This window comes from Trachypithecus francoisi, unplaced genomic scaffold, assembly GCF_009764315.1.
Source record: "Trachypithecus francoisi isolate TF-2019V2 unplaced genomic scaffold, Tfra_2.0 Lachesis_group11, whole genome shotgun sequence".
NCBI classification, from domain to species: Eukaryota; Metazoa; Chordata; class Mammalia; order Primates; family Cercopithecidae; genus Trachypithecus; species Trachypithecus francoisi.
The window spans coordinates 121,910,207-121,934,099 of NW_022681456.1; the positions used below are offsets into that span (position 1 = coordinate 121,910,207).

At 40.8% G+C, this 23,893-nt stretch overlaps 2 protein-coding genes across 3 annotated transcripts in view; both read right to left on the reverse strand.

Annotated features, from left to right (window-relative positions):
• Positions 1–15,162: 15,162 nt before the first annotated feature.
• Positions 15,163–16,239, reverse strand: LOC117090915 (putative uncharacterized protein encoded by LINC00612). The gene is given in 3 exon segments (XM_033223499.1): positions 15,163–15,609; positions 15,611–15,924; positions 16,015–16,239. Coding segments are annotated over 3 exon segments (768 nt in total). The 3' UTR covers positions 15,163–15,380.
• Positions 16,240–18,777: 2,538 nt separating this feature from the next.
• LOC117090784 (alpha-2-macroglobulin) overlaps positions 18,778–23,893 on the reverse strand; it is a 48,077-nt gene continuing 42,961 nt past the window's right edge. The window contains exons 32-36 of one of the 2 annotated variants that reach the window (XM_033223385.1): positions 21,572–21,662; positions 20,838–20,906; positions 19,805–19,907; positions 19,253–19,294; positions 18,778–18,909 (exon numbers count right to left, since the gene is read on the reverse strand). In XM_033223385.1, coding sequence (XP_033079276.1) covers positions 18,893–18,909; positions 19,253–19,294; positions 19,805–19,907; positions 20,838–20,906; positions 21,572–21,662 — 322 coding nt within the window. In that variant the 3' untranslated portion in view covers positions 18,778–18,892. Of the gene's footprint in view, positions 19,295–19,804; positions 19,908–20,837; positions 20,907–21,571; positions 21,663–23,893 lie in introns of both variants that reach the window. The other variant, XM_033223384.1, reaches the window with a different exon arrangement.

A 23,893-nucleotide genomic window follows, 5' to 3' on the forward strand; every position in this document is an offset into this window, starting at 1 on the left:
TGTCTGCATACCGGAAAATCAACACCCCCAAAGATCCCCTAGGACTATTACTTATAAACTAACGTGTAAACTTCTGCCAACACCCTTGATAAATGAGTCTCAACTGATTTCTCTAGTCTCACTTTTTATCACTGCCATCAACATTGTCCTGACTTTTCAACATTAAACCATGTCTAACTCCCTTAGCATAGGCCCCAATTGAGAACTGCTTCCTTTTCTGTCCTAAGCCTTACTTAGATCTTTTCATTGCAATTAGACAAAAATATCAGAGCATTAAGAGTCAGAGACCAATCAACAGGATGTTCTCTGTTCCTCTGTTTCCCATCAAATACAGCACTAAGCACAAAGGTGGCATTCTCCATTGGGTCCATTTGTTGGGAAGCCCTGCAAATCTGGGCCCCACACTGATGCAGCCCTCTTGTGATTGAGATTTACAACAGGAATCACATGTACCTTATATAAGAGTGTCTGCAGGCATGGCTGGATCCAATATCTGCGGGCATGGCTGGGTCCTTTTCTGAGGATGGAGATTCTCTGACCCTTTTATTAAATACAGGATAGTGGATGATTCATAATCTTGGACTCCATCGTATTATCCAGTTATAAGTCTACTGGCTCTTTTGAGGACACTGATAGGCTCTTTTCTTTCTCTACTCTGGGAAGAAAGAAGGTAAGGCAACATAATCTTTAAATAAAGAGACTCTAAGCAAGAACTTTTGTAGGTGTTACCCTTTTGCCTCCCTCAGCATAGTCTGACTTTGGGAAAGGCAAATTCAAATCGTGAGCAGCACTGGTCACAGTCTACCAGTACCACATGCCTCACAGAAGAAAGGGACAATCGCTCCATGCTGATGCCAACAGCTCTCAGGCATGAACTCACCTGAGGGTCTCACAGATGCCTTTCTTGTTTTCTTTGCCCCATTTTTCTTTCCTTTCTTTTTTTTTTTTGCTTTGCTTTTACATACTTTCTCTTCTTTTGAACACATCTGTCCTGCATTCAGCCTCCCACCATCATTTGAAATCTCAAAAGAAGAGACAGCTGTCTCCTTCCTCACAGCTGAGTAGCACTGAGAAGTCGTTAAGGGCATGGACTCTGGAGCTGGAATGCCTAGGTTAAAATCTTGCCTCATTTTTCACTTGGAGCTTGGGAACGTTTCTGAATGTCTCTAAACTTCTGTTTTTCATTTAAAAAATGGGATTAATAATAGTATCTACATCACAATGTGATTGTGAGGATAAAATTACCTACCACCAACAAAGTGCTTAATGCAGTGCCAGGCAGATGGTAAATACTCACTATTGCCTTTTAAAAAATCAAATCTTCCACCTCTTTTGTGCTTCTACATTTTTGAAATCTCCTTAGAAAACTTGTTCCTATACAGCAGGTCCTCCAGTAAGATTGTTTCTGTTCAACCTCGTTTTGTTATAACGTTGATGAGAAAAAAAAATTTCTTCCCAGTCAGGGCCACTTGTCTGTGTGGAGTTTGCATGTTCTCCCATGTCTGTGTGGGTTTCCTCTGGGCACTTCAGGTTCCTTGCAAATCCCAGAGATACGCGCTGTAGGTTCACTGGCACATTTCCATGGTCCCAGTCTGAGTGTGAGTGTGGGTGTGAGTGTGCCTGCGACGGAATGTCCTGTCCAGGGTTGTTCCCACCTTGGCCGTGAGCTACCAGGAAAGGCTCTGACCACCTGTGACCCTGAACTAGAATAAGTAGCTTGGAAAAAGAAAGAAAGAATGAATTAATGGCTGAGAATGGGATCCATCAGATGTCTGCCCTGTAAAGTAGATGATAATCATACAAATACATGGCAATAAGTGAGGCAGGATGAAAATGCTTGGCATTTCATGTTGAACTGCATGCTGGTTGGTAGGAGGTGCTACCTCCTACCAAAATTTTGGTTTGTAAACTTTTCTTCCTTGACTTAACCCATCACCACTATGGAAACCATCCCTATAAACTTTATAAAAGTAATCAGAAAGAAAGAAGGTGGAGAAATGAAAATAAACCCAGCTTGCAGCACACTCAGCAGTAAGCACTAGGTCAGCCTGTGCTTGGACCTGCTTCCTCCTAGTTGTTTGCTGCCTGTTGCCCTAGAATCACACAGACCCTGGATCGCAGTTCCCCTTAACTGCTCTACAGTTAACAACTTGAACATTATAAAATGTAAACTTTTCCATTTGAGATATCCTTTCAGGTCCTGTATACTAATGAAACTACTGACATCAGCTGGTCTGAAGGACCCCATAGGAGCTCACTCACCAAAGAATGCAGTTTCCATGTCCTGATGAATTCATTCGCCTTACCCCAACCAAACAATGATCCCGATTCTCCAGCTCCTCACCCTCCATGATCCCCTTAAAAGCTCCAGCCCAGAACTCTTCAGAGAGGTGAATTTGAGGGTCTCCTCATATCTCCTCACTTGGTGTCCTGTGAACATTAAACTCTTTCTCTGCTGCAAATCGTGCTGTCTCCATGTAATTGGTCTGTTATTGTGCACTGGTCATACAAATCTGTTGGTCATGTAACACTACGAATGCTGTCACTCAGTGATTCACCATAAATTGGGGAGTTGCCTTGTTTTTATTTATTGAACATTTATTTCAATGTTCAATATTAACAATGTTTTGGGTCTTCATTTAGAAGTTTGGTGATGTTTCTGTGATCAGATATATGCTGTAGAAACAGCTCATTTTATTTTTTAAATTTAAATATAATTTTTATCACCAAAGTTATGTCCAAAATTTTAAAAAGGCAAATTTTCCTATGACTTTTTATGAAAAATAATGGTTCATTGACTTCTTTAATCTTTAATTTTTATGGATACATAATAGTTGCATGTATTTATAGGGTACTTTTTTTTTATACAAGCATACAATGTGTAATGATCACATGATAAATGAGATATTCATCACATTAAACATTTATCATTTATTTGTGTTAGGAACATTCCAGTTCCACTATTCCAGTTATTTTTAAATGAAGAATAAATTATTGTTAACCATAGTTGCCCTATTTTGCTACTGAACACTAGATCTTATTCCTTGGTTATATTGATTAGCCTAGGGTAAAATTGGTTTTGTTCTATGTCATGTCACTTAAAGTTGTAGTTTCTGAGAACAAATCAATGATATTAAGAGAGGATATACTATACAGGTTGAGCATCTCTAATCCAAAGTGCTCCAAAATGTGAAACTTTTTGAGTGCTAATGTGATGCTAAGAGGAAATGCTGACTGGAGCATTCTGAATTTCCAAGTTTTGGATTAGGGATGCTCAACTGGTAAGTATACTTCAAATATATATATATATTTTTTTTGAGACGGAGTCTTGCTCTGCCACCTAGGCTGGAGTGCAGTGGCCGGATCTCAGCTCACTGCAAGCTCCGCCTCCCGGGTTTACGCCATTCTCCTGCCTCAGCCTCCCAAGTAGCTGGGACTACAGGCGCCCGCCTCGTCGCCCGGCTAGTTTTTTGTATTTTTAAGTAGAGACAGGGTTTCACCGTGTTAGCCAGGATGGTCTCGATCTCCTGACCTCGTGATCCGCCCGTCTCGGCCTCCCAAAGTGCTGGGATTACAGGCTTGAGCCACCGCGCCCGGCCCAAATATTTCAAATTCAAAACATTCAAAATTCAAAACACGTCTGGTCCCAAGCATTTTGGATAAGGGATACTCAACCTGTACTTACTTATACTTCTCCAGTAACACATGATTCTCTCACACACGTAAAACTGATATCCAGAGGTTTTTCAACCCAAAGTCATACAAATGGTCAGTGGCAGATTTTGGACTAGAAGTTAAGCTAATTCATTTCTAATTCCATGAAATTGTCATAATATTATGACTCCCACCCAAACATAACTTATTACTTAATTGATTGATTGATAAATCTTCATCATTCTGCAATACAGAGCTTCTATCTAGACAGGCCAGTCATTTTACCTGGTGCTAAAATAAACCATTTCTTCTGCTTTTGCAAAAAATGTTTCCACTCAGATATACTCTACACTCCTGTCACTAATCTTCTGTTTAAAATTGTTTTCTTGGAGTGAAACTTTCCCAGATTGCTATTACATTGCTTTGCGTATTCTGAGGTTCTGCAGTATTGAGGCTGTTGTGAATTGCTCCTAAATTTATGCTAGGTGCTCTTACCTCAATTTGGATGTCATTATTTGTTTATTGCAAATACAGGGTACAACGAAAAGCAGCAAGTGAGCATGGAGCAAATTTGCACTGAGTGAAGAAGGAATCAATTAGAGAGACTTTAGAAGTAGATACTTATTTACCAACCTCATGCAGTATCTGTATTGCAGAGACAAAATATCCTTTTAAAAAGTCCTGGGTCTGGGGTTTCCAGCAAAGCCTTGTTTATAGTCAAACGTTCTCTTGCTCTGTGTCTGTGGAGAAAAGAGGAAAGCAAACAGGGTGACTTAGGGCTTGCCAAGGGCTGAATATAGTTCTAACTGGATATGGACAACAGCAGGGCTTGGTAAAGGAAACCAAACTGGCTATGGCTGAAAATGGGATCCATCAGATATCTACCCTGTAATAAAATTACGAGGTAATTTTATTTACATTCTTCTGATAAGAAAAGTAGGAAGCCTTCGAAGGAGTTAGTGTCCCTCTCCAAAGATGTATATTTCTGTGTTATCTTGCGGTATGATAAATCTGGTATCAACTAATAAAGACGAAGATGATTTTGTATTTAGGAGGACCAGTTTTGAGAGCAAAATGAAGGCTTGGGATATGGAGAGCAAACTGCCTATCTGGGACTGCAGGGGATACTGTATTCAGTAAAAGTTGCTTCATCTGAAAGACACAATGGGAGAAAAGCTTGAGAATGGGAGCTTCAGTGGGACAGAGCTATGTGGAGAGGCTTTGACCTATTAGGACTGCAAACCATACCGAATTAGGGCCTGCGTGATGACAAAAATGTCAGCCCACTGGGGAAATATATAGACGTGGTCCAGGAATTTCCACTCTTACTCTGGTGGAAAATCAAAGCCTGCTCGTGCTACAGTGTTTAAGCAAAGTACTAGGAGGGATCATGCAGGTATGTATTCTTTCAGTTCTTATTCCATATTTGCTTCTTTTTTCTGGCATGGTATTTCTTATATCTTTTCCTCATCTGAAAGACTTAGCATAATTCTCCCCATAAATCAGTATAATACCTACAATTTTACTTGGGGCGTGTGTATGTATATATGTGTGTGTGTGTGTGTATGTGTGTGTGTATGTATGTATGTGTGTGTATGTGTGTGTGTGTATCTGTATCTGTGTGTGTGCATCTGTGTATGTGTGTGTATGTATGTGTGTGCATGTGTGTGCGTATGTATGTGTGTGTGTGTGTGTGTGTGTTTTAGGGATGGGGTCTCACTCTCTTGCTCACTGCAGACTCAAACTCCTGGGTTCCAATGACCGTCCTGCCTCAGCCTCCAGAGTAGCTGGGACTACTACAGGTGTGTACCACCATGCTGGCTGATTTCATTTTTCAATTTTTTTTAGAGATGGGCTCTGGCTTAGCTGCCCATACTTGTCTCAAACTTCTAGCTTTAAGAGATCACTCTGCCTTGCCCTCCCAAAATGCTGGGATTATAGGCATGAGCCACTGTGCGCAGCCTCTTCATTTGCTGTTTAAAGACCACTCAGGCTATAGTTCTCTCTCCTCTTAGTTCCTACTATAATTATTTGTGTAGTTCTTGGGCTCTTCTTTATTGCTCTCCATTGCTGTACTACCTTTTTAAGGAGATTTATGTATGCCTTTAATCATAAGCACTTCTTTGTAAAACTCTTGGTCCTTTGGATTATTTTGCATGATTGATAGGCTTACATATCAATATATGTGTATATTACAGGTAGTTTTTGCAGTAATCTTGTGGGCCAAGGAGGAAAGAATAAGATATGGAGACAGATTAAACTGAAAACAAGATGTAGAAGGGTTTACCACACCTTAATTCCTTTAATAATTGAGGTTTGGCCTCACCTCCACTCATGTTGCTACTATCTCAAGAGAAATAACTCGGAAACAGAAGGCCAAATACTTCACATTCTCACTTATAAGTGGGAGCTAAATAATTTGTACACATGGACATAGGGAGATAACAGATATTGGAGACTCAGAAGGGTGGGAAGGTGAGATGGCATGAGGGATGAGAAATCACTTAATGGGTACAATGTACTCTAATTGGGTGATGGCTACACTCTAAGCCCAGACTTCACCATTATGCAATGTAGCCATGTAACAAAACTTTATTTGTACCCCCTAAATCTATAAGAAGTAAAAAAGAAAAAAAAACCCAAACAAATTGGCTTTTATTTTTCCATCAAAGACAGCACGCTGGAGAGAACTGAATTTATCTAGGATTCTGTTTTGCTCACATGTCTCATAGTAATCATAGGCTTTCACAAAAGCAGGTTCCAGCTTTCTTACGGAGGTGTCTTGCAGAAGAGTGAAAGAAAAGGTCAGTATTTGATCTGTAACCTAGGAAAGCAAGGAGTAAATATTCGGAGCCAGGGAAGCCTCATCTCTTTTTCTTTAGCATCGGTCTTCATCCTTTGTTTTTTTTTTTTTTTTTTTTTTTTTGAGACGGAGTCTCGCTGTGTCGCCCAGGCTGGAGTGCAGTGGCGCGATCTCGGCTCACTGCAAGCTCCGCCTCCCGGGTTCCCGCCATTCTCCTGCCTCAGCCTCCGAGTAGCTGGGACTACAGGCGCCCGCCACCGCGCCCGGCTAGTTTTTTGTATTTTTAGTAGAGACGGGGTTTCACCGTGTTAGCCAGGATGGTCTCGATCTCCTGACCTCGTGATCCGCCCGCCTCGGCCTCCCAAAGTGCTGGGATTACAGGCTTGAGCCACCGCGCCCGGCCAGTCTTCATCCTTTGAAAGACAATTTTTTAGTGGGCTGATAGGATTCATTCTCCAATTCATTGTGCTCCCTAACTTCTCACATAGGTTAACAGTTGGATGGTGATGTGGATTTTAGAGTAGGAACCTCAGGAACTTGAGCAGAGGCTCTTGAGAGTAGGTTAGAAGTTTATTAGTCTTTTAAACGATTAAAATAATATATATTCCCCCATAATATCCAACACATGGCTCTGCCTATAGTGAGAGATAGATTATTTATACCGGCAAGTTGACTCTATCTATATTAATATTAATATTTCCAAATATTCAGGAAACAGACACACATCAGGTGTTGTTCTTGTGCTGCTAATGAAGTTAATGAAATTACACTATAAGACTGACTGTGATTAATATATCTAGACTGATAGCATATCTATCATCTGTATCTATCTAATCTACCATCTACCTTATCTATCTATTATCTATTTATCTATCTATCATTTATCTAACTTCTCTCATACATATATGCTAAGGTAAGCTTGACTTAATCACTGACAACCCTTGGAAACACTTCTTATCCTTGATTACCAACTTTCAACATGGCTTCTGGATGATGAGGCTTATTTAAGGAAAAGAGTGTTTATCTGAAGTACACAGAAATATTCATTTTTTCATTTTAATATAAACAAATCCATATACACTGGCCTCCCCCAACCCTCTTGTCTCTGACATTCCAAGTCCCAGGAAGCTTGCGATGAGGAATGAGGATGTAAATATCTCACGTGAACAGAAAGGATGTGCTTTTCCAAATGGTCTTCCTGATGACTGCTCTTCTCGTACCACGTGCTTCCCTGGTAATGAGCCCCCTGGAAGGACTGTTCACCTGGGTCTGTCTAGCAAGGCTGGCAGGGGCCCCATCTGGTCCACAGAAATCAAGATATGGTTGTTGTGCACTTCTGTCCTCTCACGTGGCTAGATCTTTCAAGCCGAGGAAAATAAGAGAAATCACCAGTGTTACTGAATAAAGAAAGCCTGTGGGGTAAAAAGAGACAAATAGACTGTGAGACTGAAGAAGTCTATATATAAACAAAGCTGGGGTTACATTCATTTAAATGAGTTCGGAGGCACTTGTCCAGTAAGATGAAAACATATACAGAGTATTATGAACATCACCGCATTAGATATAAGATTGAATATTCATATGATTAAGTCATAGGCATCTTTGGCGTTTGTTTGAAGGTGAGGGAGAAGTATCCTCACATTGGATAGCTAGTCATCTGAGCTGATCTGTGAAAACATCTGACTCTACACTGCCGTTCATCTCAGCTTTCTTTACATTTTCACAGTACTTAAAGATTATGCCAGTGATTTTGGTACTTAATTATATCTTGCCCTGAAATGTCATTTGACAGTTTTGGCTACTCATGTTTAATAATTTTATCTAGAATGTAGGCCCACCTTCCTTATATTTCTTGTATCAGCACCTAACACAATGCTAAACATGTATTTGGTACTATATGAATTCAATTTCCTTAGATTATGACCAATGTTGCTTAACATTATTAGGATACTGCTGCTATATTCTTACATGGGATTAAAAAATTCCAAACACCTAGCACCTATTTACCATTTTCACTGTGAGTTTCAATGGATAAAACCAGATATCATCTTGGATATATCCAATACTAGACAGCTCCCTGTGTAACTACAGATATAAGAAAGAAAAGAAATAAGCCTCACTATCTTTTGAATCTTGCTCTCTGTTAAGGTTCCGCATAAGCCCTGACATCTTTATTTATTTTTATTTTTAATTTTATGCATGTATGTATGTACGCATGTATGTATGTTGAGACAGGTTCTTGCTCTGTTACCCAGGCTGGAGTACAGTGGCATGATCACTGATCACTGCAGCTTAGACTTCCCAGGCTCCAGCTATCCTCCCACCTCAGCCTCCTGAGTAGCTGGGACCACAGGTGCATGCCACTATGCCCGGCTAATTTTTGTGTTTTTGGTAGAGATGGGGTTTCACCATGTTGCCTGGGCTGGTATTGAACCCCTGAACTCAGGCGATCCACCTGCCTTGGCCTCCCAAAATGTTGGGGTTACAGGTGTGAGCCACCATGCCCAGCCAGCCCTGGCATCTTTAAGTAGCTTTGCTAACTATTCCTATGTCCTCAGTGATCTTTTCATTGCTGGAAATAAATCGCCTTTACTGTCATTGTGAATGGTTCTGAAAACTAACTGCATAACAGAACCACCTACAGAGTTCATTAAAAACATAGATGCCTGTTAGCTGGATGTGGTGGTGGGTGCCTGTAGTCCCAGCTACTAGGGAAGCTGAGGCAGAAGAATTGCTTGAACCTGGGAGGAGAGGTTGCAGTGAGCTGAGATCGCGCCATTGCATTCCAGCCTGGGCAACAGAGTGAGACTCCTTCTCAAAAAACAAAAAACAAACAAACAAAAAAAACAGATGTCTGAGTACATCCTCAGAAATAATAAATTAAATCTTTATTGATGAGACCTGGAAATCTGCATTTTAAAATAAATTCTACAAAGGACGCTAACCAGATTTTAGAATTGCTGGTATATGTTGCTTCTTTACAACTTACGTGTTTCGGATTAATGATGATCCTTTTCCGTCATGTGAAGACTATCTTCACAATTAGACTATAAGATTTCTCTAGGTAAGAGACAGTATCTATATTTATATTTCCTGTGGTTACTTGAATATGATTTTGCTTAATTCATACGTCTTGCTTTTATGAAACACATTTAATTTGTCTATTGATGATGGATCAAATTGTGAATATTATTTCTTCTTTTCATCCGAGAAGCTGGTATTAAATTCCTTCAAACAAGTTTGAAGGATTTTGTATTTATAACCAGAGTCATGGGTTCTATTCCAAGTAAAACTTTTTTTGTTTTTTATTTTTTTATGAGATAGTATCTCACTATGTTGCCCAGACTGGTTTTGAATTCCTGGGCTTCATGTGATCCTCCCATCTCAATCTCCTGAGTAGCTGCCAGATAAAGTTTCTGAAGAGTGTTGTTGAATTGGGAATCTTTTTTCTGTTAGAAAAATAGAATTTTTGTTTTTAATAGACATGGGGTCTTGCTATGTTTGCCAGATTAGTCTTGAACTCCTGGCCTCAAGCAATAGAGATGGGGTCTTGCTATGTTTGCCAGGTTGGTCTTGAACTCCTGGCCCTCATCAAGGGATTTCAGTATCTCTCTCCTCTTGCCCTGCCAGGGCAAAAGCATAGGCTGGCAGTGCCTTGGTGTAGACATGGCTGCCATGGGCCCCTTCCCTTGCTGACTTTCAGGCTGACTCCAGGCAGAATAGGGCATTACTGACAACAGGGTGAAGACAGAATGATGGTATTTTGACTTATATAAAAAGGGGTCCTGCCAGGTCCTAGAATAAACATAAAGACTATAAGATAGGTGATACCAGTGCTTTTCATATCTATCTATCTATCTATCTATCTATCTATCTATCTATCTATCCATCCATTTATCTATTCCCTGACCATCTTTTTAGGAATCACTCCTTTTTAAAAATAAAAAGAATTGCTTTCTGATTAAAATGTAAACTGACAAAAGCAAGGCTAAAGGCCATGTGCTTTGGATGGATTAGTTTTGGCACACAATCCAGGGCTTTATTGAACAAGTGGATCCTCCTGAAGGAAGGACAAATATGATACGTAGTGTTGTGCAAAAGAAAAGCTGTCACTTGACTTTTAGAGGAGTATTATTAATATTATAACCATAGGCAATATGATTATAACCTCATACCAACCTCTGGTAATATTATAACCATAGGTCACTGGGTTTCATAGCAGCATAGGAAGCTAGGAAATTAATGTGGTACCTACAGGGACTGGGAGAGGAATCTCCAGAAGGGAGATGGTGATGTAGGCAGAGAGGGTCATTTCATCTTCTACTCTTCCTTGTGAATATAAGAGAGAGAAAGATAAATTAACTCTACATCAGGAAATCTTTAAAGATGTCTTCTCTCTTCATGGTTAATCTGTTTTCTTCTATGATTCCTTGACAATTCCTCTCATCTATATTCCCACTGTTCCACTCTCAACCTAGATTCCATTTCTTTTTCCTTGGTGAGTGGCTTTTTTCTCCTTTGCTGTTGCCCTTCCATATTCTCCAGTCCTTTCCTTTAGGAATTTTCTTGCACCTTCTTCTTACATGTCTTCACCCTTAGAGAAATCGCCATGGACTGGTGAGTCAGCAGGTTCATAACTAGCACACAAAAGAGATGATCTTCACGGCATTGTTGAACAGTGATCTAGAAGTCCTGAAATAGCCATTGTCCTTCTGCTTCTGGGAGAGCCATGTGAGGGCTTGGGTAATGTACACTTCATTGATGAAAATGAAGTGTCGAGTTTGAGCAAGGGTCTCACTCAAGGCCTTGAGTAAAATTCAACACCCCTTCAACACATAGCAAGATCTCATCTCTACAAAAAATAAAAAAATTTAGCTGAGTATGGTGGCACGTGCCTGTAGTCCCAGCTACTCAGGAAGCTGAGGTGGGAAGATCACTTGAGTCCAAGAGTTTGAGGCTGCAATAACCTGTGATTGCACCACTGCACTCCAGCCTGGGTGGCAAGGTAAGACTCATTATTATTGTCTTTTCCTTTACTCTTTATCAGTAAACCTAATTACATGTCTATCCTTGCAATTCAATCATTTGAGAAACACATGTTCAAAATCTGTATCATCTTCTGCTTGAAATGCATTTTATAAAGTTATATTTTGGAAAAAAAGGAATGCTGTTTTGAAAATGGGTTGGCTGTGCCATGAGTTTATAGACTAGTGCTTTAATATTGCTTAGAAATCAAAGACTTTAGGGAAGTAGTCATTATGCTGGAAATGTGTTGTTATAACATCATATCTCATATGAATATCTCAATCATCATTGTTGTATAATACAAGAAGGGAATTTAGAATATTATTGTATAATGTAAGAAAGGAATTTAGAAAACAATTATGTTGACTCTTTCATTTTTACTAATGAGATTGAGGCCTGAAGAAGAGGCCTTTTAGCTCCTAATTCAGTCTTTTAAAAAAATGATGGCAATAAAAATAATCTATTGAAAGATGATATTTCAAAGAGTGTTGAAAAGGGGGGGTACAATCAGAGGGGAAAATATTTGACTGTGGACTCTGAAAGTAAATAGCCTAAGAGCAAAATTGAAAGTTTACGAAGGAAGGAGTTAGCCAATAGAGTAACTATACTTTATTTGCAGTGTAATTTGACTTAAAAATGATTTTCTTTCTCTTGATACTCTTCCCTTTGCTTCAAATGGTGTTTTTTTTCCCCTCTGCTACCTCTCATACATGTGTCAAAATTCTCTGTTCCACGTGATGCATCTTCTTTACGAAATATTTTTATATTCCACAGAAGCGTTATCTTCTTGTGTGTACATTGTATACCTATTGTAATAATTATTACATTTTATCTTATTGTCTTTTTATTGTTGTTGTTGGGTGGCAATGTTGTGTCTAACACATCAAAAGAAGTGGCTTCAGTTCTGGTTCTGCCTTACCATCTACATGACTTTGGATGATTAATTTGGCCCATGCAATATTGGGTTCTGTCTCTCTCATACGGGCAATAGGCCTGCTGCACCATTTCATTTTTATCATCTTTGCTAAACAATTAGCATTTATTCTAAAACATAAACTGATTTCTTATTTTACCTAGATCATGGAACACTATATAGTAAGGATATAATTTGGTATGTTTGATCTTCAAGTTGGTGAACACCTCTAAGCCCATGTCCTGGAAAAAGAATGATTACCCAATCAAACATACATATCTAAAAATTATATAAAAGTAGAATACCTAAGTCATGACATTACAGTTTTACCTAACCAAGAAGAGTTACAGAATACTCAGTGCAGTAGTGGAATAGTATAATTTTATTCTTTGAAGACTTTGAATTTTGTTTCTCATACTCTTTAGCATAGCAAGGCTGAATAGGGCAATGTATTTACTATGTACTATATTTACTATATATAAATGTATGTACTCTATTTACCAATATAGTATTCTATTAATCCTAAATAATTCACAAGGCATATCAATGGATAATATAGGCTTTACCTTAATAAAGTTGCAAACATTCTCTTCATTGTTGTGTGACATTAAGTATGTGAGTAAAGACATTATCCTATTTGAGACAGTCTTTTTCTTCTCCCTCCTGCTGAAACTTGGAATGAAGTCAGTGATGTCCTTCATACTTGGCAGATTATATGCCCATAAAATACAAGAAATAAAGGGAAATATTGTTTCTCTTCTTTCTTGAATGATCTCCAGTGAAAAGAAAATAACCGATGTGATTACTACAAATTATTTCTTGCATGTGTTTATGATTTATAAAAAAGACTATGTGGATATTTCCTTTTAAACAGTGTTTTGTCCTAACGGTGTGTTTACCATGTTCATGAACAGACCCCAAATACTCCAAATACCCAACAGTAACAGAAACATCAAGAGAGTTCAAGGATAAACTTTGGACCTTATATATTGAGAGAGATGATATTTAGAATATAATTTAAAATAAAATACATTTATATAATTATTAAGATACTATATATTAAATGTCTAATATATTAATTCCAGTTTGGGTGACAGAGTGAGACTCTGTCTCAAAAAAAAAAAATACATTGACTACACCTAACCTGTAGAACATGATAGCTTAGCCTATCCTACCTTAAACATGCTCTGAACACTTGTATTAGTCTACAGTTGGGCAAAATCACCTAACACAATAGATGTATAATATAGCTGATATATTTATATATTTATTTATTTTTTATATTTATATTTTATGTATTTAGTATATATAATATAATATTATATTATATCATAATTTATATTTATTATATTTATATTATAGTATATTATATCACTTATAATAAATATAAATTATTTATTATATTATGTTATATGTTACATGATATATATATAGCAGATATACTAAATATCTATTGTGTTAGGTGATTTTTTATACAATATATAAATATATCAGATATATTATACATTTAAACAATTAAACACCTAAATAGCCCAATTTTATGTGAATCAGTACTACTAATGGCTTAGGGTAAAATGACAGCTATGGCATAACTAGAATGTTAAAGTGCCATGTCTCAGACAATGTGGATGGACATAAAGTATTCGAGAGAATGCTCCATAATAGAAAAAAAAAGTTGTAAAGACTAAAAGACTAAATAAGACCTTTTTTTCTTGAGCAATGATTTGCCCAGGCTGGTCTCAAACTCTTGGCCTCAAACGATCCTCCTGCCTTGGCCTCCCAAAGCATTGGGATTACAGGCGTGAGCCACTGCTCCTGGCCAGAATTCTTGATTAAACAATAAGGTCTAAATAAATGTAAAACCATTTTATTCTTTTTATTCTTGCAGGGTAAACTCAAATATTCTATTTCTTTCCAACTTTGTATTCTTGTTATAACATCTCAATATTCTCTGAGGCAAATGGATGCTTATGACCAACTGGCCTGAAATGGGAGAATATAGGGTTGGTGGTGAGTCACATATAACAAAATGCAAGAGAATAGCACCATATCATATTTCAAAATAAAATACAAACTCTATATAAAACTGACCCCAACAAGTCTCCATTTCATTTCCTGTCACGTATCCATGTGCTTTCCTGGAAAGAATAAATTTCAGTTCACAAAATCAGATGTAGAAGATACATTACTTTTTAAAATTCTACGTAATTTTAATTCCAAGATTCCCATGCCATCAGGCTGGCGGGAAATCCATTTTTAGTTGTAATTAGGCCCTTTCTCCAGTATCACATATGAATTTGAGTGTAATACCCCAAAACTTGAGAAGGCCATTGTATCTCCAGTCCACCGGGGCAATGAATAACTTGAGCACCTGATCATTATAACGACCCAGTAGTGTATCTTTTTCTTTTACTCTATGGTGAGTTTTTGTAAGGGAGGAATCCTATTTTGTTTAATTTTGTATTATAGCATGGGATATTGTGCCTGGCAGATAGTAGACAATCAGTTAGCATTTCAGGAATAAACACTCTTGGTCAGTGATACAGCTAATGATTTGCAACAAGCATATCCTTAAAGTACATTTTCAGTAACGATTTCCATATGAACAAAGACATAAACTAGAACTAAGAGGTAAAATTTATTATAACCCTGTTGTCTTGTTCCCATAGGCATACTCTGATTTCTTTTAAGTTCTGTGCCCTGGATTGACACTTAAGTTGACAGCTAATTATAATATTTATTAAGCTCTGAAATATGCTGTCTCCTGGCCTTTTTGTCTGAAGTTGTTTGAGGTGTCACCATGGTTGGAAGTTAAGAGCATGGAAGCTAGACTTCTTGGTCTTGAATTCTAGCTTTGTCACTTACTAGCTTAGTAACTTTGGGCAAATTACATGTCTCTGCTTCAATTTCCTCATTTGTTAAGGTAGTACCTATTTCACAAGGCTGATGGTGGCTGCAATGGGGCGTCCAGAGCTGCCACTGCCATCACGCCAGCTGCAGCGCGGAGGGGAGGGCAGCGGCGACGGAGCAGCTGCGGGAGCCGCAGTGACTGCTGTGGGACGTCTGTGCCTCGCGTCCCCTGTGCCTTGAGATCCCAAGGCAGCCGACTCCGCCGCCACCATCCTCGCGTTGCCGGATGGGGGGACCTGCTCCCAGGCCCGGAGCCTCCGCGGCTCCGGACCCTGGCCCTACGTCGCGGCTCCCCCCAGCCGCGGTGGGCGTGGGGAGGAGGGGAACAGTCCTTGGAGCCGGCCCCGGGAGTCCCCCCGGAGCCTGCCGCCCTGGAAGCCGCCGCGATTGACCGGGCTGAGTCCCCCGCTGGAGGGGGAGCAATGTAGTCGGGCACGGAGGGGCAGACAGAGAGGTGTCCCAAGGCGGAGCTGGGCCCGGGGCGGTGCGGTGCTAGCATACAAAGCGCGGGGCCTGGGCCCAGGGCGCGGAACTGGGCCAGTCTTCGGGGCCGGGGTGGGAAGTGGGAACGGGGCCCGCTTTGGGGACCCGGCTAGCGGTGTGGCCACCGCGCACATCCCTACAGCGCCGCGTTCCTGAGCCTTGGGAGGAAGCTCTGAGTGGGGCCGCCCGGGGCACGTCTCCAGGGTCCGCCCGGCATTGGGGTGACCGCCGAGCTAGACGCTCCAGAAGACCAGGCCCCAGGGCCCGCGATCTGCTCCCAGAGGCGCCCCCCAGGCAGGGCCGTGAGCCGGGCGAGGGAGAGTCCTGGGCTGCCCCTGAGCCCCGGGACCACTGGAAGAACTTGCAGCAACGTCACTCCTGCTCCGGACGCCGACCCGGGCCCAAGGAGGACCTGGAACTCCCCCCTCCTCCCCGCCCCGCTCCCACTCATCACCCCAGGCTGCAGGGAGGTGCCACCGGAGCTGCACACTCAGAAGCAGGTGAACTAGGGACAAGCACGAGCCCTGCCCCTTCCGAACTGGTGGAGCAGGAGCTCCCCGGGGGCAGCTGCAGCCACCCTGCCGCGGCTGTGGACATTTCTGTGCTCTCGGAGGCCCAGCAAAGCCCACTGCCCACTGCGGGCTCGAGGGTGCCTGCTCCCGCTGCCTGGCTTCTCTCCACTGTTAGCACCCGCTCTGTTCTCAGGGCAAGATCGGGCCGAGCCTGCGTACTGTCACAGCCTCACTGAGTGTGCACACGCTCAGGACAGCACTGACACGCCAGTCCTCTGCCCTCTCGGCCCCCTCCGGAACTTGGGCACCAACAAGCATGGGAGGGAGGCCGAGAGGGGGCTGAAGATAGCTGGGCACTGGCTTACAGGCGCCCCTTGGCATGAACAGCCTGGCAGCAGGAGGCAGACAGGTTTCTGGGTGGAAGGGGGTGGGTCCCCAGTGAAGCCCCACCCTCAAGCCGGGGAGGGCCCGAAGCCTGCAGACCAGAGAGGGAACTTGTGGTGCTGTTCCCTGGGCCCACCCGTGGCTGCCCATGGACCAATCAGCACGCATTTCCTTCCCTCTGAGGCTCATAAAATCACGTGGACTCAGCTAGATTGGAAGAGAGGATGGGAAGACAACGGATGACCTGCCTGTGGAGAGAAACTATCCATTCTAGGACCTCCTCTCTGCTGAAAGCTGAACACTCAATGGGAAGACCTGTTTGCAGAGAGGAGCCGCTCACTCCAGGGTCTCCTTTCTGATAGAAGCTAAACACTCGTTGGGACACCCTTGCTGTGGAAAGGACACCCTGGCTGTGGAAAGGAGCTACTAACTGCGGTTCTCCTTCCTCTTCGTCTTCCTCATCCTTCTGTTCCATTGCTGAATAATGCTCCTCTTCATCTGTCTCATTCTCCACTTGTCTGCTTGATGCAGGAGCTGAGGAGCCGCACAGCAAGGCTAAAAGAGCCGTAACACAAACAGGGCTGCAACATGCCCCTTTCTCCCCACAGGGAGAGAAGAGCTGTGGCCCTCTGGAGAGCCCAGACCTGGGAGCTCCTTGAGCTCGGGCTGTGACTCTCTCTTTGGGGCCCTGGTTGATGTCACTGCATTCCTCAGTGCCACTGTGGGAAGCTGCTTGTGGTGCACCTGGTCCAGGGGGAAGCTGTTTGTTGTGTGCCTGGTCCAGCCGCCTCACGGAGAGCCTGTACTGGTGCCTGGAGCTGCCCAACCCAGGCAGCAGCTGGTGTGTGTGACTGCACGGTGGCCACGCTTGCTCACACACCCCTAGCACTCCCCTCACCGCTGCACCCCTGTCTCAGTCTCTCTTGGATCCAAGACCCAGGTTGCCAGCAAGTGGGAGTGGGCAGAAGTAGCCCAGTGGGCCCAGAGAAAAACTCAGGCAAAAGTGCCACCAGACTGGCCAGGAAAGTGACACCTCAAGGATCCCATGATGCTGATATGTTAATATCTGTGTGGTGCTTACAGAATAAGCACCACACAAAAGTGATAGCTTTTATTTCTTCTTTTGTTTATCCTGGAGACAGAGCTAAGGATTGCTTGAACTTCAAAGTCCTTTCCAGTTCTTAGTTTATACAATCCATACTCACCTTCTGCCTAACTAAACATTGTCATTTTTGTGCCAAATGAAGAGTAGGACTCCTAGGATTGTCCTCAGACTCTCTTGGTTCAATCCTCCTGCTTTAATCTTTCCAACTTCTTCAAAAACTCCTGAAGCTTTTGCTTCTCCTTCCATAGAATGGAAATATATGTTGCAATACTTACTGCAAAGAAAATTCTATATTTTAAAAATAGACTAAAGAAATATTGTGAGACATCAGACATCAGTCAGATGTTGTGAGAACTGATTTCTGCATCAGAGTATCTCCTTGACTTTACAGCTATCCTTTCGTCCTGGCTCAAAGTTCCAGAAGAAAGATGCTCCAATATAATACTCCTGTTTGGACTTTGAGTTATACACATTCCTTCTGCTGAGAAAACTTGATTCTGCATGAACCCTCCCTTCATTACTTTCAGCTCATCTATTATTGAATCTGAGACCCCAGGGTAACTGACTGATGACTCTCATTAGTGGCAGATTTTGGTGTAACACAGGACACACAACTCCCAATTCAGGTCAGGTCCCAATTATCCTGCCTCCCATTATGACCTGTTCAATGTTGTATTCCATTCTACTTCATTTTAATGTAAAAAGTCTTTTCTGGTGAAGCCAGTCTTGTTTTCTCATAAAAATTCACTCTTCAGGTTTTTCATAGGGTATTTCCATAACCACCTTCCTAGTATATAACCCAATACTTTCTTCTTTCCCCACAGTCCTTACATGAAGCCTACTCATACCAACATGACTGTATCTTTTTATTTTTTTGTATTCTGAAGTCCCTCAGCACTTGATTCCTTTAAGTTTTATCTTAGTGTTCTATTGGGAATCATATGGAAAAGTAAAAAGATATTTATTGAATGAACAGGAAACAGGGAAAGACATTGACCAGAAAAAATGTTTATTCATCAAGTCTTTAAAGATACAAAAACATGTGTCTTCTGTGGAGCTCAGAAAACAGGACTCCAGCAAAGCAGTTTTCAGCCTTGTGGTCTTCAAGCATTTCCAAGATCTGTGACATTGGAAAGAAAAAAAATTAAGACAGACTTGGGTCTCCATGAGCAGAGAGTATTCTTTCCCTTAGTTCTGAGTGGCATAGTGCCCAAAGAAACCTAGTCTGTACAGTGGGAACCCAAATCTATTACAAATCTTTACCCATAAGCAATCCTATGGACTGTCTGAGGTTTGACAGAGTCAGTGGCCCTCTCCAGTAAATGTGTTTTTCTATAATAATGTGCAGTGTGAGTAATCTGATGTTTTTGACAAATATTTACCCAGGGTTTTATGAAGGAGAAGGTTTGGGAGACAAGCTGAAGGAGCTCTGACTGTCTTTTGAAGGAGTGTGAGTGACTTACCTTTGCTGCAAGGAGCATTGTATTCAGCAATTGCAAACTCATCTGGAAAAGAAAAAAACCAACAAAAACCCAGAAATCATTACATGAAGTGAGAAAGAAAGCAAACATCTGTGGGATACAGACCAAGGAAGGTGTTTGTTGTGGGAAGAACAGTATTGTACCAGAAACATTAGCATCACTCATTTGATGCATTGCTTGCTACCTTATATTCTCCTTTCAAATACCATGTTTTATATTTTCTTTTATCCCAAACTCCTGAAGGACTCTTCAGGTGTTCTACTTACTTAAATCTCATAGTCATATAGTCTATTTATCTGATGAAAAGGGAACTGAATATCCCACAGGTGTTTCGTATTAGTAGTTGATATATTTATAATGTAGGTTGTTTCTACAACGTGTGTATAAGAGACAAAAAGAGAAGCATCAGACTCGATGGAAACAAAGTGAAGTGATAATGTAATTACTTAATGTAATAAATAGCCCCAACACATCTCCCAAATCTGAATTTCTGTGATCAGGAATTAAATATTTCTATGTGAAAATCACTCTCACCCGTCTCGTAGTAATCATAGACTTTCACTATGGCTGGTTTCAGATCTCTTACTGGGACATCTTGCAGAACCGTGAAGAACAAGCTCAGTGTCTGATTTGACACCTGGAAAGCAAAAGTCCATTAAATGACCTTTCAGGAAGCTTTCTTCTCTCTTCGAATTAGTTTTAAAGTATTCACCTGTTTTTTGGGGAAAAGCTTTATCATCCTACAGCACACTATAGGGTCCTTAATTAAATTGTGCAGAAATCTCTCAGAGGGGATGATACATTCTCCAGATTATTTCTTAAACAACTAACACAACACCTATATTTCTGTCAATGCCGACACATAGCTCCTTTCATGGGGGTAAATGATACATACTTTTTATTGGATGACTGTGTTCATTTTTAAATATCCAGAGATTTGGTATAGCTTCACTTCTCTGTCTTGCAGGAATACTTGTGTAGACTCAAGGAGGCATCTAAAAGGTTGATCTTTCCAGGCTTAAATTTCATAAAATGTGTAAACCATAATTCCCATCAACATGTGCATGAACAAACTCTCCTACCACACGTATCTATAAAATCAGATTGGTTTATTGGTGAACTAGTCTTATTATTTTATGGTTCAAGTCCTCGTGGAGACTGACAGTTTTTTTTTCCTTTCATATTGTTGTTATGTTGATAATTAACTAATAATTGACTAATCACAAGAGCTACTTCCTTATATTACTGGGTATCAAAATAACCTGTCAGCATAATAAACACATTCTGTGAAGATTTCTTGCTGATGGGGTTTTAGGACTATTCATATCCCAAGATCCTAATAAGCCATTTCTATCCATAATGCCTGGTGAAATACAAATAAAGGAGAGGAGAACATTCTTTTAGAGTTAACATTAGAATTCTGAAATTTCTAGCATGGAAGTGATGTTTCTAAAATGCATTTACCTTCCCAGATGTTCCCTTGGAGGATTATTATCTACGTTTTTTTTGTTTGTTTGTTTTTTGTTTTGTTTTTTTTTTTTTGCAGATAGACTGGAAGGTCTCTTACCTTATCCAGGTAAATCAAGACATGGTTGTTGCTGACTTCTGTCCGGCTCACATGGTTAGATCTTTCAAGCTGAAGAAAATGGAAACACCACAAATGTTAATAAATAGATGAAACCCCTGGGGAATCCACAGAAAAAATATTTTGTATTGCCAAAATAACCCTGAGGATAGAATTCTTCAAATGTTTTTTGTAAGCAAAGATAAAATGTAATACAATTAAAAATGAAAGGCCTAACGGGTTCAATATCAGGATGACACAAGACCAATGTGTAAAGTTATTTATCTGACGAAAAGACAGCTAAGTATTCTAAACTTGGTAGTCACTCATATTTCAAAGTTCAATTCAGTTTCTATTTCTTCATAAGGAGTTTTTTTCCTGTTTTGCTTGCTCTATTATTCTTTTAACTTCTGTAATACTTATAGTTTATGCCAGTCATTTTCATATTTTTCACTGGTTCATGTTCACGTTTTATCTTCTTAACAAAATTCTGAGCTAAGAAGAAACTGAAAAACACCTGCTGACAATCTTTTTCTTGTAGTCACGGGTCCTAGCGCAGGGCTCTGCACATGGTGAGCATTCGTACCAACACGTGATTATATTTCTGAGCTTGGAAAAAGCATAAGGCTTTGATATTGATTGATTTTCATAGTATTTTAATAATTAGTATTGTCTTATGCTCGGGATACATACAACATTAAATCAAACAGGGCATTCTGAGGTTATGATAAACCTACCATTTTCACTGTTGGCTTCAGGGGAATGAAGCCAGAGACCATCTTCACATCAACGATCGCCATGTTGGAGGCAGAGCGGCTCCCGGTATAACTGAGGATCCATGGAAGAAAGGATTAGCGTTTTCTGTGTTTTTAAATATTTTCTTCTTCTATGTCCATGTTAAGCATTCCACAGCTCTAAAAGGTACATGTAAGTCTTCCCAAATATCTTATCCCAGTGGTTTGTAAAAGTGGTGTGTATAGAATTTTAGGAAGCCTATTGAAGCCACCGAGACCAGGCCCTGCTCTAGACTCGATGAATCAGAATTTCTACCGTGTGGAGGCTGAGGATCTGCATTTTTTTTTTTTTTTTGATGGAGTTTTTTGCTCTTATTGCCCAGGCTGGAGTGCAATGGCATAATCTCGGCTCACCACAACATCTGCCTCCTGGGTTCAAGCGATTCTCCTACCTCAGCCTCCCGAGTAGCTGGGATTACAGGAATGTGCCACCACGCCCGACGAATTTTGTGTTTTTAATAGAGACAGGATTTCTCCATGTTGGTCAGGCTGGTCTTAAACTCCCAACCTCAGGTGATCTGCCTGCCTTGGCCTCCCAAAGTGCTGGGATTATAGGCCTGAGCCACTGTGCCGAGCGGAGGATCTGCATTTTAAGAAAGCTTTACAGGTGAGGCACAGGCTGTTTGTGACCTCTAATCTATGCCCATTATTTTATTTATTTAATTTTATTGTCTTTCAGCTGACAAAATGATGTATATTATGAATAATAAATTTCAGTCTACATTATTTACAAAAGCAGCAATAATTTATAATGTTTACTTAAACACTGGCTTTCAACAAAACACTTAGAAACACCTAGCGTCTTGTCCCTGAGAGTTTGCATCTGAAATTTGGACTGCTTAATTTATTTTTTGGCATATATATATGCCAAATTAAATGAAATATATATATATTTAACTTTTAGGTTCAGGCGTACACGTGCAGGTTTCTTATCTAGGTAAACTCGTGTCATGGGGGTTTGGTTTACAGATTACTTTATCACTTGGGTACTAAATTTTGTACTCAATTGTTATTTTTCTGATCCTCTCCCTCCTCCCATCCTTCACCCTCAAGTAGGCTCTGGTGTCTGTTGTTCTCCATTTTGTGTCCATGTGTTCTTTTTTTTTTTTTTTTTTTTTTTTTTTGGAGACGGAGTCTCGCTCTGTCACCCAGGCTGGAGTGCAGTGGCCGGATCTCAGCTCACTGCAAGCTCCGCCTCCCGGGTTCCCGCCATTCTCCTGCCTCAGCCTCCTGAGTAGCTGGGACTACAGGCGCCCACCGCCTCGCCCGGCTAGTTTTTTGTATTTTTTTTTAGTAGAGACGGGGTTTCACCATGTTAGCCAGGATGGTCTTGATCTCCTGACCTCGTGATCCGCCCGCCTCGGCCTCCCAAAGTGCTGGGATTACAGGCTTGAGCCACCGCGCCCGGCCAAGATATTCTACCCACCCAGGTTTGTTTTTTTTTTTTAAAACTTGTTATTATAGTTCTTTATTGGTTTTTTTTTTTTTTTTTTTTTGAGGCGGAGTCTCGCTCTGTCGCCCAGACTGGAGTGCAGTGGCCAAATCTCAGCTCACTGCAAGCTCCGCCTCCCGGGTTTATGCCATTCTCCTGCCTCAGCCTCCCGAGTAGCTGGGACTACAGGCGCCCGCCACCTCGCCCGGCTAGTTTTTGTATTTTTAGTAGAGACGGGGTTTCACCGTGTTAGCCAGGATGGTCTCGATCTCCTGACCTGGTGATCCACCCGTCTCGGCCTCCCAAAGTGCTGGGATTACAGGCTTGAGCCACCGCGCCCGGCCTCATGTGTTCTTATCCTTTAGCTCCCACTTACAAATGAGAATGTGCAGTGTTTAGTTTTCTGTTCCTGTGTTAGTTTGCTAAGGATAATGACCTCCATCTCCATCAATGTTCCTGCAAAGGTCATGATCTCATTCTTTTTGATGTATGCCAGTTATTTGTTAAATAGATTTTGTCTTAACTGTTTTCCTCAATAGTATCCCAAACCAAGTTATATGTTTGTGGAGAGATAATTTTTTGTCAGATCTGCAGCTATTTAAATATTGATGCATATAAGTATGTCTGCCCCCAAAATTAATTATATCATATATAACCTGAGATTTATTTATTGCCAGTAGGAATTCTAACTAAAGAGTCACTACTTCCTTCTAGTCAAACTTTTCAATAATTTTTCATCTCTGTTTTCAATAAAGCAAGAATAATACAGGATTTCATTACATAACAAGGAATTCAGGTCAGAGACAATGGGTAGTTGTTATTGAGGGAAATTA